At 34.0% G+C, this 12,749-nt stretch overlaps 1 protein-coding gene across 1 annotated transcript in view; it reads left to right on the forward strand.

Moving 5' to 3' along the window:
• Positions 1–656: 656 nt before the first annotated feature.
• The window catches only part of LOC150104844 (cholecystokinin receptor-like), a 105,308-nt gene continuing 93,215 nt past the window's right edge, over positions 657–12,749 (forward strand). The window contains exon 1 of the mRNA XM_090395074.1: positions 657–1,119. Within this exon, the coding sequence (XP_090251200.1) occupies positions 657–1,119 (463 nt within the window). The remainder of the gene's footprint in view (positions 1,120–12,749) is intronic.

A 12,749-nucleotide genomic window follows, 5' to 3' on the forward strand; every position in this document is an offset into this window, starting at 1 on the left:
CCTTCATCTGAATGATGAAAATTTGTGTGGATGGGGTGTTATTGAGCTAAAATATCTATATCTAGTCGTGGCTGGGTAACGCAATAGCCGAGCTTCTGTTAAAACTTCCTTGGCTACAGTATTGCCACCCTGTTCTATTGAAACAATCGTCCGCCATCTATTTATATATATGATATATATAAAAGTGAATGGTGTTATAAATATTTTCTATGTTTTACCAAATTTATTCCTTAAAAATTCCATAATAGTTTTTAAAAAATTAAAATTTTATGATTTATTTTTATTTTAAGAATATTTACAAAAAATACTATTTCTTTTAAACCTGTCAATACTTTTGAATATTAAGTTCTCATTTCTTCACCTCACAGTTTACACGAGGAAACAAAAACTACCGACAGAGCGCCACAAATGGACAGACATTGCTGATGACGAAATCTACCATACGTGACGTCATCGATAGTTTCTTTGAAAACGAGCCCACGCAACGAGAGGTGGCAGAGTAGGTTGAGAAGCTGTTGGTGGCATGCGAAGCTTTTATACAGAATCTGTGTTAGCGCTTGCATTGCGATCGCACGTGAGGGAAAAATAGAAGTCATCGCATAGCGTCAAAGTAATTTTACAGATTCGTTGATACCCTGACTTAACTGAAACGCATGATGTCAGTCAGGAAAGTATTTAATTTTCTCCCACAAGTAAATGCTACATATGATTACTTAACTGTTGATAGAAGCTATGACAATAATGATATGAACTCTTCAAGTATTACTGATATGATAAACGGAATTTTCAATGAGGATGAGAATATCTCTTTATCGGTTAATGTTTCGCAGAATTCTTCTATCGAAGATAAAAACTTCGATGCATTGCCTAGCGACACTGTTCTCCTCATTTGTTTCTACTGCTTAATATTTCTGCTATCCATCGCTGGGAACTCGTTGGTGATTATTACTTTGGCGCAAAATAAACGAATGAGAACGGTTACTAACGTGTTTTTACTCAATCTTGCCGTCAGCGACCTTTTGCTTGGAGTCTTCTGTATGCCTTTTACGTTAATAGGAAGCATTTTGAAGAATTTCATCTTTGGCGCGGTGATGTGCAAGCTTCTTCCATATCTGCAAGGTAAGCCCAAGAGTTTTGTTCGGAGTTAATTTAGCGTTACTTACTCATTAGAGATTTAACCGATGCCTTAGCTTAAATATACATGAACTATACATCGATAGCATGATCACTAAATTAGTCAAAATAAAATTAATATAATGATATTTGTAATTGTGTGTGTGTGTGTATCCATTTAACTTAACTCGACAGAACCGAAGGCAAAACCAGTGTGAAACGTCAGCATTCTATATTACGAAATAGAAAATCATAAAATTCATCAATACCTTTCTGTGTGGGTTTATCTTCCCATATGTGGTATGCAGATCATATAGAAAATTTTAAAAAATATTAACATCAGATCGAATATATAGATTTAAGTAATCTGTCTTTCTATTACAGAATTACATTTACTATCAATCATAGCAAAACATAAAACATTACTGTTTCATAGAGTGAAGCATTAACAATCATCCTTATAAAAGACTGGCTTTAAGGGACGAAGCAAGATTGCTTTTCATATTCCCCGTTGTCTGTAGAGGATAGTGTGTAGTGTAGAGGAAAGGATAAGGTGTTATTGGGCTATAAAGCTCTGATCATGGCAAGAGGGTAACAGCAATAGCCGAGCCTCAGTTAGAACTTCATTGGCTACAGCATTGCCATCCATTACCCTCCCTAGGTACCCATTTTAGTCGCCTCATACGACATGCGTTAGCTATACTGGTGCTATTCTTATCCCGGCAACCACACTGGGACTAACAATCATCTTTTTTTTAAGGACTGGCTTAAAGGGGCGAAGCAAGAATGCTTTTCATCTTCCCCGTTATATATAGAGAACATATAGAGAACAGTGTAGGGATAAGGTATTATTGAGCTATTAAAGCTCTGATCATGGCAGGAGGGTAACAGCAATAGCCGAGCCTCAGTTAGAACTTCAATGGCTACAGCATTTCCATCCATTATCCTCCAAAGGTATTAATCACCGCATCTCACGGTCGATTAACCATTCATTCATACCCTAACAGTCATCGAACCCTTCGTAATCAATTTCAATTACAGTATTGTATTTAAAAAATGGTGTATTTATATTATTCAAAAATATATTATGATTTTTCAAATTTTAAATTAAAAATAAGCATTTAGATTTTATTTAAGAGAAATAATATATTTCTTTTTATTATTTTATTAAAGTTTCTAAATGTGACGATTATTTTAAATGTTAATTATTATTTTAATTATTAAATGTATTGATATTTTTCATTATACACTACTGGGAAAGAAATCAACGGACAGCATAGTGTGAGGAACAAACATCCAAGCGCCGACCTTAATAAGATGTAGGACCTCGTTCGCTACGATGACTGCAGAAATTTGAGGGGCATACTATCCACAAGCGCACGATAGTAGCGGTTAATGGGAATTTTGGACAATTCTTCCTGTCGACATGTAACAACAGCCTACAGGAAGAATTGTTCTGGAGTGTTCTAGAGCAGTCCTTTGACCTTACCACCCACCAATTCATCCCACCAATCTTCAATAGGGTTGAGATCAGGGCTGTATGGAGGCCAGTTAGATGTGATGATGTTTATGTCCACAAATCACGCAGTTAAAGCAGCAGCAGCCTTATGACACGGTTCATCATTCTTCCTAAAACAGACAACGGTCAGTTCCGTAGAAACACTACAAAGTAGGAAGCATTGCATTATCCAGAATGCTCAGATACCTATCGGAGTTGAATGTTCCACAAACAGAGGCCCGAGACTAAACCAGGAAAAACAAGACTATACCACCACACAGCCACCTCCGAACTTCATAGTTGGGGGTTATGCACTCTGGTAAGAGACGTTCACCGGCCAGTCACACCATTCCATCTGCTCAATACAGGAGACACAGATGTCCTGCGTCTCCTTCTCTATAGAGAGGATGTACTGCACGGGTAAGTAGGGCTTGCATACTGCTAACCTACCATGGAAACTATGTTCTTAGACTCGGTTCTAAATTGTGGAGATTCGTGTTCCTGTCGATGCCCAGAACTCAACGTATTGGCCGAGAAATGGCGGTTTTTGCTTATTATCCGTCGTACCACCCTACGGTCACGTTCGGTGAGTGTGGTGAGCTCACTACCGGTAGCACTTGTAGTTGCTCCCTGCGCTTGCACGTCAGTATGATATCACTTGTTTGTTGTCTTGGGATGGCCCAATTTGTCAACAATTTTCCGAACAGATAAACCTGAAACGTGGCATCTTATCACAATACTTCTTTCAAACTCTGTCAGTTCCCTCTCGCAGACACAATTATATTTCTCCAATGTATATCTTCTGCAAACACGTGACTCGTTATATGGCACGATGTACCTAGCCCATTGTTGTGTCCGTTTACTTCTTTCCAATTGGTGTATATTTTTCTGTATAGGTGTGCAGTTTCCTATGATCCTTTTAAAATACACAATGCTAAAATATTCATCCTTGAAATATCAAACAGTTTGAATTCTAATTAGAATTAAGAGACGGGTGTTTTGTTGAGTATCTCATTACATGGCATGGTGTATTTACTAAATGAAATTTCAAAAATAATTTATTCGTCTGAAGAAGTTAATTAGTTTATTTAGATTACCTTAAAATAAGTAATGACGCTAGTCTATTAGGTGTGTGTGTTTCTTTTGTCTTCCACTTCATATGTCTGTTAACAACTCAGAGTTTCCTATAGAACAAAAGTCTGCACACTTGGTTTAATACGGCTAACTCAATTTTCAATTTTTTTCTCTTTATGATTCGAAGCCAGGTTTCTTGGTTTCTTTATCCGTTTTTTTAAAGTTGTTCTTTGAGCCATTCTTCATTAATTTGAGACAGCCATACATATAAAGAAAGTAGTAATTCCTTATTACCATTTGTTCGTATTCTGCTATAATGAGTTATCGAATCTCCAAACTACTCTCTTTGTATCGAAATAAAATAAGCAAAGGTAGAGGTCACGTAACACAGAGGTAAAGCATATTAAAATTGCTTACGGATACTGCAAGTTGAAACGAGGCAATTTGGAAATAATCAGGGTTTAGGGTTCTTCTGTAAATAGAGTGCCAAGAAAATAAGTCTACAAAAATTTAATTTGCATTTCTTAATTGCATAAACTTCAAAGTGGATTTTTTGCTTTATGTTTTAGTTTACACTCTGTTGATTTTTAGCAGTATTGCTACAGACTTATGATCATGTTGTATTCTGCCAAGAATAATCACTAGTAACATGATAGGGGAAGAAACCCAACCCTTCGGTTTGACATACTGGGGAGGGGAAAGGCAACAGCGAGGCACTTAATGTCATTGGAGAATGCATTAGCAGGGACATCAAATGTACAAACTTACATCAACATCATCAGGGAGGTTTATGGTGACATTAAATACAAATGAAACTGGATATAGGCCATCGTAATGCTTCGGAGTAAACAGCCAGAAAAATTGGCAGACCTTGTTCAGGGAAAATCCGCAACGCTGTTATTATTTTGCACGATGCGTTGGATTGGTAACTAATGAAGTAAACATCGGGCAATTTGACAATTATTTAGAGATTCTGACAGACTATTCTTAGATTCTTGGGTAGATTTGAATTGTTCTCTATCACCAGCCAAATGGTTGTTTAAATGATATCTTGTTTTGACTGTATATCAATTATGTGAAGAAACTAATAATAATAATAATAATAATATTATAGATAATTCTCGCATTAATTCTCAATTTACATTCTAAATGTATAAAAATTTTAAGTCTTTTGTTACTATGTTATGTTTGTTATCAACGGTCTCGCATTGCTGTTCGGTGATTGAAAAGTTTAAAAAAATTCACAAAGACAGCTTCGAATGTAATTCCTGTGAATGGCTTTGCTGAATTTCTTAAAATATGTTAAAGAATATTTACAAAAAAAAAAAAAAAAAAGACACGCTGTTAAACAGGACTTCTCTTTCTGTAATCGGCGATGACATCGCTACTTCGTTCACATCGCTTAATCTAATAATTTCTCTCAGTCCGACCAATGTGACACTTTCCAGTAGGAGCGGTCAAGTTTGTAGACATCTGGATATTCTACAATGTTTTGCACTCTTGAAACCATCTCAAGAGGCTGCGTATTTCTCTCTCTCTCTCTCTCTATCTGTTCTATTTCAATCCCTTGGTCAGAGGCTTACAGGTATTTTTACGCGGACATATATCTGCTACATTCATTTGAAGATCGTTTTAATAAAAAAAATAGAAAATTATTTGAAGCAGTAGTGTATTAAGCACGATATTTATGTTTAATTATTATAATTACAAAATGCACTTTGTTAGTATTTTCTTTCTCTTTGAAACTTTTGTTTCATTTTGTATAAGTTGGATTCTTTTTCTAAGAATAGCACCGTATCCGTATAAAATAATCGTGGTATGGGTCATTGCACTGTGCGGACAGTTGTTATTTTCTTAGTCACAACGAGACTGATTATTCCAGCCCGTTAAAGAGATTCAACCCTAATCGCTGCCCCGGGTCAAGGCTACCAGCTTGTTTCTTCAAACTTCATCATTTTGCTTATCCCATTTGGCGATGGAGGACTTAGTTCTCCGTCTGCTACGTCAGCGATATTTATACAATTCTGATACGCCATTGTTATGATTGAAGAAAAACTTCTTTTTGTCCAGAATATATAACTCATCAAATAGGGACCGACGTTTGTTCGCTGCTACTGCATTAATAAAAATAAATTTCAGATTATCTCTTCTTCTGTGTGAGTGTCCTAGTTGCAAGAATAAACGAAGTTTCTAAAAATCAAAGATTAAAGAAAAACAGGATGTTCCCGATTTCATATTGTGAATTTCTGAAATTCATCATATAAGGACAAAAAATGAGTTAAAAGTATGATGTTATGACTTGTTTTTAATATTGTGAATTGTCTACAAAAGATTTATATCATATATTAAAGATAATAATAATATAATATAATACAAGCGTTTTATATATTAAAGATAATAATAATAATATAATACAATACAAGTTTTTTATATTTTGTCATCTGATATTAAAACTGATTTAACATTAACATTTCTGGCTAGATGGGTGAAGCAAAATTGCTTTTCATATTCCCCTTTGTCTTGTAATGGAAGAACTTTGAATGGAGTGTTTGTGAGCTATGTGCTCGCCCATTGAGGGCAGTGAAGTTAGTTGCGTTCAGCTGAACTTAAAATAGATTTTGGTCTTTTAAATTTGTAGATTTCTTCTTCATTATATTCCGAGGCTTCCTTGATTAACGGGTTTGGATGGTTACTTGTCTTGGTAAAGAACTTCTCAGCTAGATTTATGAGAAAGGAAAAACTGATTTTATAACCCTTTTAAATTTTATTGTAATCATAATCGTAATTAGAAAAGGTGTACTACTAAGATTTCTTGTATATTCTCCATATTAAAAATAACACTCTTCTAAGATACTCTCTTTCATAATATTTTTTAATATTTTTTTTCTAAAACTTCTTATATCATTCATATAAATAATGTTCCATTCTTACTAAATAAAATATACGAATTGGAATATTTTCCCTTGAAATTGATCTTCATCGATATACTAATAACTTGACACATTTATAGCGAAATGCCGTCTCGGTTTAAAATTGCAGTATTTTAGAGAAGTATTCTGGACGTTTATTTGTATTTCATCTTGAAACGCAAATAAAATTTCATCCTAAATTTCCACTTTCTTACAGTCCTTATAAGGACTGGCTTAAAGGGGCAAAGCAAGAATACTTTTTATCTTCCCCGTTATCTGTAGAGGACAGTGTAGGGATAAGGTGATATTGAGCTATTAAAGCTCTGATCATGGCAGGAGGGTAACAGAAATAGCCGAGCCTCAGTTAGAACTTCATTGGCTACAGCATTGCCATCCATTACCCTCCAAGGTTATTAATCACCGCATCTCACGGTCGATTAATTCTTTCCCCCTAAATTTCCACTTAGTCCTTATAAGGACTGGCTTAAAGGGGCGAAGCAAGAATGCTTTTCATCTTCCCCGTTATCTGTAGAGGACAGTGTAGGGATAAGGTGTTATTGAGCTATTAAATTAAAGCTCTGATCATGGCAGGAGGGTAACAGCAATAGCCGAGCCTCAGTCAGAACTTCGTTGGCTACAGCACTGCCATCCATTACCCTCCAAGGGTAGTAATCACCGCATCTCACGGTCGATTAATCCACTCCTAAATTTCCACTCAGTTTTTTTCTAATTATATATACAAAGTATATATAAAAAAGAAAATGGTTTTCAAATTTAGTTAATTGATAAATATTAATGTGTTAAGTAAAAAATAAAATAGAAAATAAACAATTTATCTTTCATTAGCTTCTTACTTTTAGTTTTACGCTGATAAGGTGGACTGTTTTTTTTTTGCCCGCAATCCCTGCACACAGTGTGCAATTAGATATCCAGTAGATTCTTCTGAACAGGAATCCCTTACAACATGCCTTTTGAAGACAGCCGTACCATGGACATAGAATGCAATTTGTTCACGGTCTGCCCCATTAAGATAAGAACAGCGGGGAAGAGAAAAGGAAAGAAGGGGAAAGTCAATGTCTCAGTTCTGTGAAGAGTGTTTAACATTTAATGCTGATCGAACAGACGCGTCTCGGAGACTTCGATACCAAGAATCCAATTAACGTAAAAGATACGTAAGACGAGGCCTATAAATGTCGCGCTGACAAGTAAGTTTTGGTGCTTCGACACAGATGTACGATTCATTAAACTAAAGAGGGTGTGAAGGAAACGGACGCTGCGTTTATCCACATTATGGGAAGGACGTTGGGAGTACAGAAGAGAATTGAACTCGCCACCAAGAAATGCAAATTTAGTTGGCAAATGTTTGCTCATCTTTAAAAGAATGAAACATAAATCAGTATATACCGCATGCGCAGTTGCTGATTCCTTTTCTTTTTTTAAATTAGTATAGTTACAGTTTTATTGATCATTATTTCATAATATTTTCTCTGTTTTACATTTTTTTTCGTGATTTTTCATTACTACTTTAAGTACTTTAGTTTATTAAATCATAAATGATTTATCATTAATCATCATAGAAAAAAAATCGCCAATTAATAAATAAAGTAAATGGCTTTTGAAAGAAAATTTTTAAAAAAAATGAAGAAAGAGAGACTGAATATTTTCTTTTTCTGATTAACTAGATGATAGAGTAGAAATTTATTCATTTAAAACACCGAGTGTTTGTCTTTGTTCTTAACTGAAATGATTTAAAGTTTTTCAACCTGTAGAAAATCGTTACTATGGTGACAAGAACTGCAAAACAATTTCAAGAACATTTCACTGGACTTGGCACGAAGATCTCTTAAAGGAGCTCCCGTCTTGTCATTTATCTTTTGTCTAGAGTCGGTTGCCAGTTTTCTGTGTGCCTGCGAGCTGCGTGTGATGCGGCAGGATCATTATCCATGGGCTTCGTAATAGATGCCAGTTGTAAAATGAACAGCCGTTGTTTTCAATGCTCTTCCTTTTGTGTAACTGACAATGACCATATCTAGTTAGAGGGCGCAGTCTTCAGTTTTGTTGATAGCAGCACGCTTTACTATTTCATCTAATTGAGTATTGCCCAAATGACAGCAGCTAACGGAATACTTTCGTCTACAGCCTATAAATGCCGATTTCGAAACCTCACTTCGGTAAACAGAGATAGTTAATTCAACTGTTTGTTTGTTTTTATTATTTGTAAAGATTCTTCATTTTTTTTCTAGAAAAAAGAAATTCTGTGTACTCCCGCCGACTTCCTGTCTTAAAATGCATTTGGAATAAACGTACTGCAGAATAAATGTAACACATACGTTACCTGCAGTATCTAAGAAATCAGTAAATTGATTTCGAAAGGCGTTATTTTTCTTAAAATAATTATGAACAAATTATATATTAGCTTTATGGCAGAATGCTATTTGTTAATTGAGATACTCCTTATAAGAAGACAATTCCTGAGATTAATCCAAAGAAAACGATAGTTATATTCGCACACTATTTTTTTTCTTTTTTATTGTTGAAGCAAGTATACAACCAGTCATCACCACTTTCTTGGTTTTTTTCGCTACCGCCCACGTTGACACTTGGGCGGTAGCGAAAAAAACCAACATTTCTGAAGTGTCAACTTGAGAAATGTTGGTTTCTGCTTGAAACATCCGAGCTTTTTCATTAATAGTTCTATTGCCATTCAAGACTTATTCTTAAGTATTTTTATTTTTGTATCTGTGGATTTGGGAATATTAAATGAATTTTTTCTCTTTATCACAAAAAGTGCAAAATAGTTTTGTTATCTGGAAAGCCAGAATTGCTTATTTATTTAAGCCTTCAAATAAGCAAGGGAGAATCATTTTTCTCATTCCTGTGAGAGAAAAAACGTTGTTAATAGTAGCACTTCTCGAGTCCAGAAAACAGCTTTCGTAAAAAATGAAGTCTTACTCTGTTATGTCGCATCAGATTTAAAAAGTTTCTCTTCATAACCGAAATAATCCCCATGTGATTTTTTAATACGCAACCACATTTTGTTTGTTACTAATTCCAAAACAAGCTTTTACAGAAAATGAATAATTCCAGTCTACACTCCTTGTTTTTAAAAAAGTCCTTATGAATATGTGAAATAACTAATTTATATTAAAAAAACTTCTTTCTCAAGAATAAAGTAAAAGAATGGGAATTATTTTTCGTAATGATTAAAAAAAAAAGTATAAAAAAAAATAAAATATCGAGGAAACAGCCATTTCAAGGATAAAAACTCACCTTTTTGCCGAGTCTATTTTATCACTTTTAGGTGGTCTTCATGAAATGTGTTCGCATTTTTAGATTCGTTTTATCCATCCTTCCGTCCGAGTATACGTATATGTGTGACTGGACTTTTTTTTTTTTTTTTTTTTTTTTGTTGTTTGAAATTTCGTATTCGGAATTTTTAGAAAATGTAACTCATCTCAATTTTAGTTTCAATTGAATTATATCAGGGACACAAAAAGTAGAAAACGTATCAAAATGAAGATAATAATGATCGAAGTCGTTTCCCACTTGGTTAGACTCTAATAAATTTAGTAAAATCCTTTATCCAAGTGTAATTAAACAAAGTTTGCGCTTACGCCTTCAGACGCAAACTTTGTTTACTTACACTTGGATAAAGGATTAAACTAAATTTATTATGATGCAAATAATAATGAGTACATTAAATCAGGCATTTTTCAAGCATAAAACGGAACAAAGTATTTTAAAACAAAACACAGCAATAAATCCGCTATGTTGGGTTTCGATAATGTAGTATTGTCCGTTAAAATATGTTTATTCAACACAATTTTAACTAAACGCAGACTATTTAATGGTACAATTGGACAGATTGTTTCAAATTTAGCATTCAGATGGTTTGTTTCAGTCATTTCAACGTTAGTTATTGTTAAAGAAGCAAATGAAGTGCTTGTTAAAATATATTTCGTATAATATCTTAAGACTAATACCAACAAAGATTTCTTTTGAATTGAAATCGTTAATCTCATGACCGAGTATCTACATCAGGATATGCTCGTTAAAACTGAAGCCTTGTAGCTTGTGATTTTTCGCAATTTAAATATTCTAGGGACAAAGGCAAATTGTGTCTGAACACGGTAAATCAATTGTTGAGTGGAGTGGATCATTCTCCATAACAGTGAAGTAAAGAGTAATTTATTTAAATTAAAATTTTAGAAACACTGGAGCTACTTTATATAATTTTTAAATATATTGTTTTAGTCATTTTATGTTATTCCTCTCTTTTATGGAAAAATGTAGAATATTTTCGAAAAATGGGATATTGCCTTTTACTCTATCATTGCGAAGAGGAGTTTAAAAGAAGAACAGACCTCTAGGGAACTTAATGGGGGGGGGGGGGAATGAGACTAATCGATGCCCTTGGAAAGTAATATTTCTTCATGCACTTGCTTCTAAAATAAGAAAGTATCTTATTTCATTATTCTTATAATTGAAACACTCTGCTCTTAGCCAGTTTGCATAAGACGGTAATGTCAGAGTTACAGTTAATTAGTCGGAAGGGCATCATTAAAACAAAATTAATTTGAGATACGAAAATATGAGACATGACAGTGCGAAGGTGAAGTTGTCTTGGCAACGATGTCTGTTTTTTACGGTGATAATTAGACATGCAGAGAACTCCTAGAGTTTAATTACCTTGACGTTGACAGTCAGAAGAGGTAATGAATTTGAAACAGTTCGTATGATTTTCTTTGAATTCTGTTACCTCACTCACGACTGTATTTTTATTTCAATTGCTGTCATTAAAAGAATATAATACCGCATTAAATCAGAAAGATGTGCAAGATAAAATAAAACACACACACAAGAAAAATTATTTCTCTCTTTTTTGTCTCTTTTTAATAAAAGTGAGTGGTTTCATGTCACTGGATGGGGGGGGGGTATCAAATCCCATTTGTGATGAATCTGTTGCGTGTGCACAAAACAAACTTTTTTGTATAAAATCCGTATTGCCACATAATTCCCCTACAGTCCTCATACAGAATCCGATGCACACATGCAGTTAGTATCATTGAATTTTGACTCGAGTTTCGCGATTGGGAAAAATCATTAAAAATAGCACCTTACTTACCTTTTTTTTTGTTTTCATTTAGAACGAAATTGGGAAAAGAGGGGGTTATCATTAGATATTAGTTAATTAAAATTACCAACAACTGAAATTAATACTTATGAATTGATGATACGTCCTGTATCATCAATAATTAGTTAATATATACTATCAGCTTACTTTGAGTAAAAATTACTACGTTTTAACCACTTTATTTCCACATAAAGAATCTATTTTTAAAATATGTACCCGTCGATATTTCATATCCAAATATAAATAGCGTAAAGTATATTTCACATCACATTCTACTATCATACACATTGCATTGTTGAAAACAACAAACAGTACTTACTCAGATGAGACTGTGTTTATTTGTATTGTTGGTCGTTAACACTGTTCATCTAGTTCTTATTTCATACTGATATTTTCGATATTTTTAGAATAATTACCCCAAAAAAATTAAATATTTGGTCATCTGCACATTCAAAAACTTTAAGTAATTTCGATGTGAATTGTTTAAATTTTCTCCAACCTTGTAAAGATTTTATCTCATGACTCAGCTATCTAAAGTAGTAAAGAGAATCTATATTCGTTCTTCAAGTAAGGATCAGAGTTTATTTTGGTTAATAAAGAAGAGGATTAATACAAGAAATACCAATTATATGTTTGGAACTTCTAACGGACTGGCTAAATAGGGTGGTGCAAGTATCGGTTTTGCTCCTCTGATGATTTGGAGAGAGTACCAAGTTGTCTAGAAACATGGAGATGAGATGCGATGATGCAAAAAAGGCAATGACGGCACTTTGGTTTAATGAAGCAAAGCAAGCGATCTTAGTTCGCAACGGGAACGTGATAAAAAAAAGTCACTCTGGACTTTTCTCTTTTATTCAATCTAGAAGATCAAAGTCCGTATAGTTACTTTGCTCTTCCAAATATTCAATCTAGAAGATCAAAGTCACTCTGGACTTTGATCTATTAGATTGAATACTTTGAATCTTCTCATGCGAAATCTACGATATCATTGAGCCTTTTGTATCAAAAAATAACGTTTTTT

This window comes from Typopeltis vanoorti, chromosome 7 (genome assembly GCF_054136105.1).
Source record: "Typopeltis vanoorti isolate ZY-2024b chromosome 7, IOZ_Tvanoo_1.0, whole genome shotgun sequence".
Lineage (NCBI taxonomy): Eukaryota > Metazoa > Arthropoda > Arachnida > Uropygi > Thelyphonidae > Typopeltis > Typopeltis vanoorti.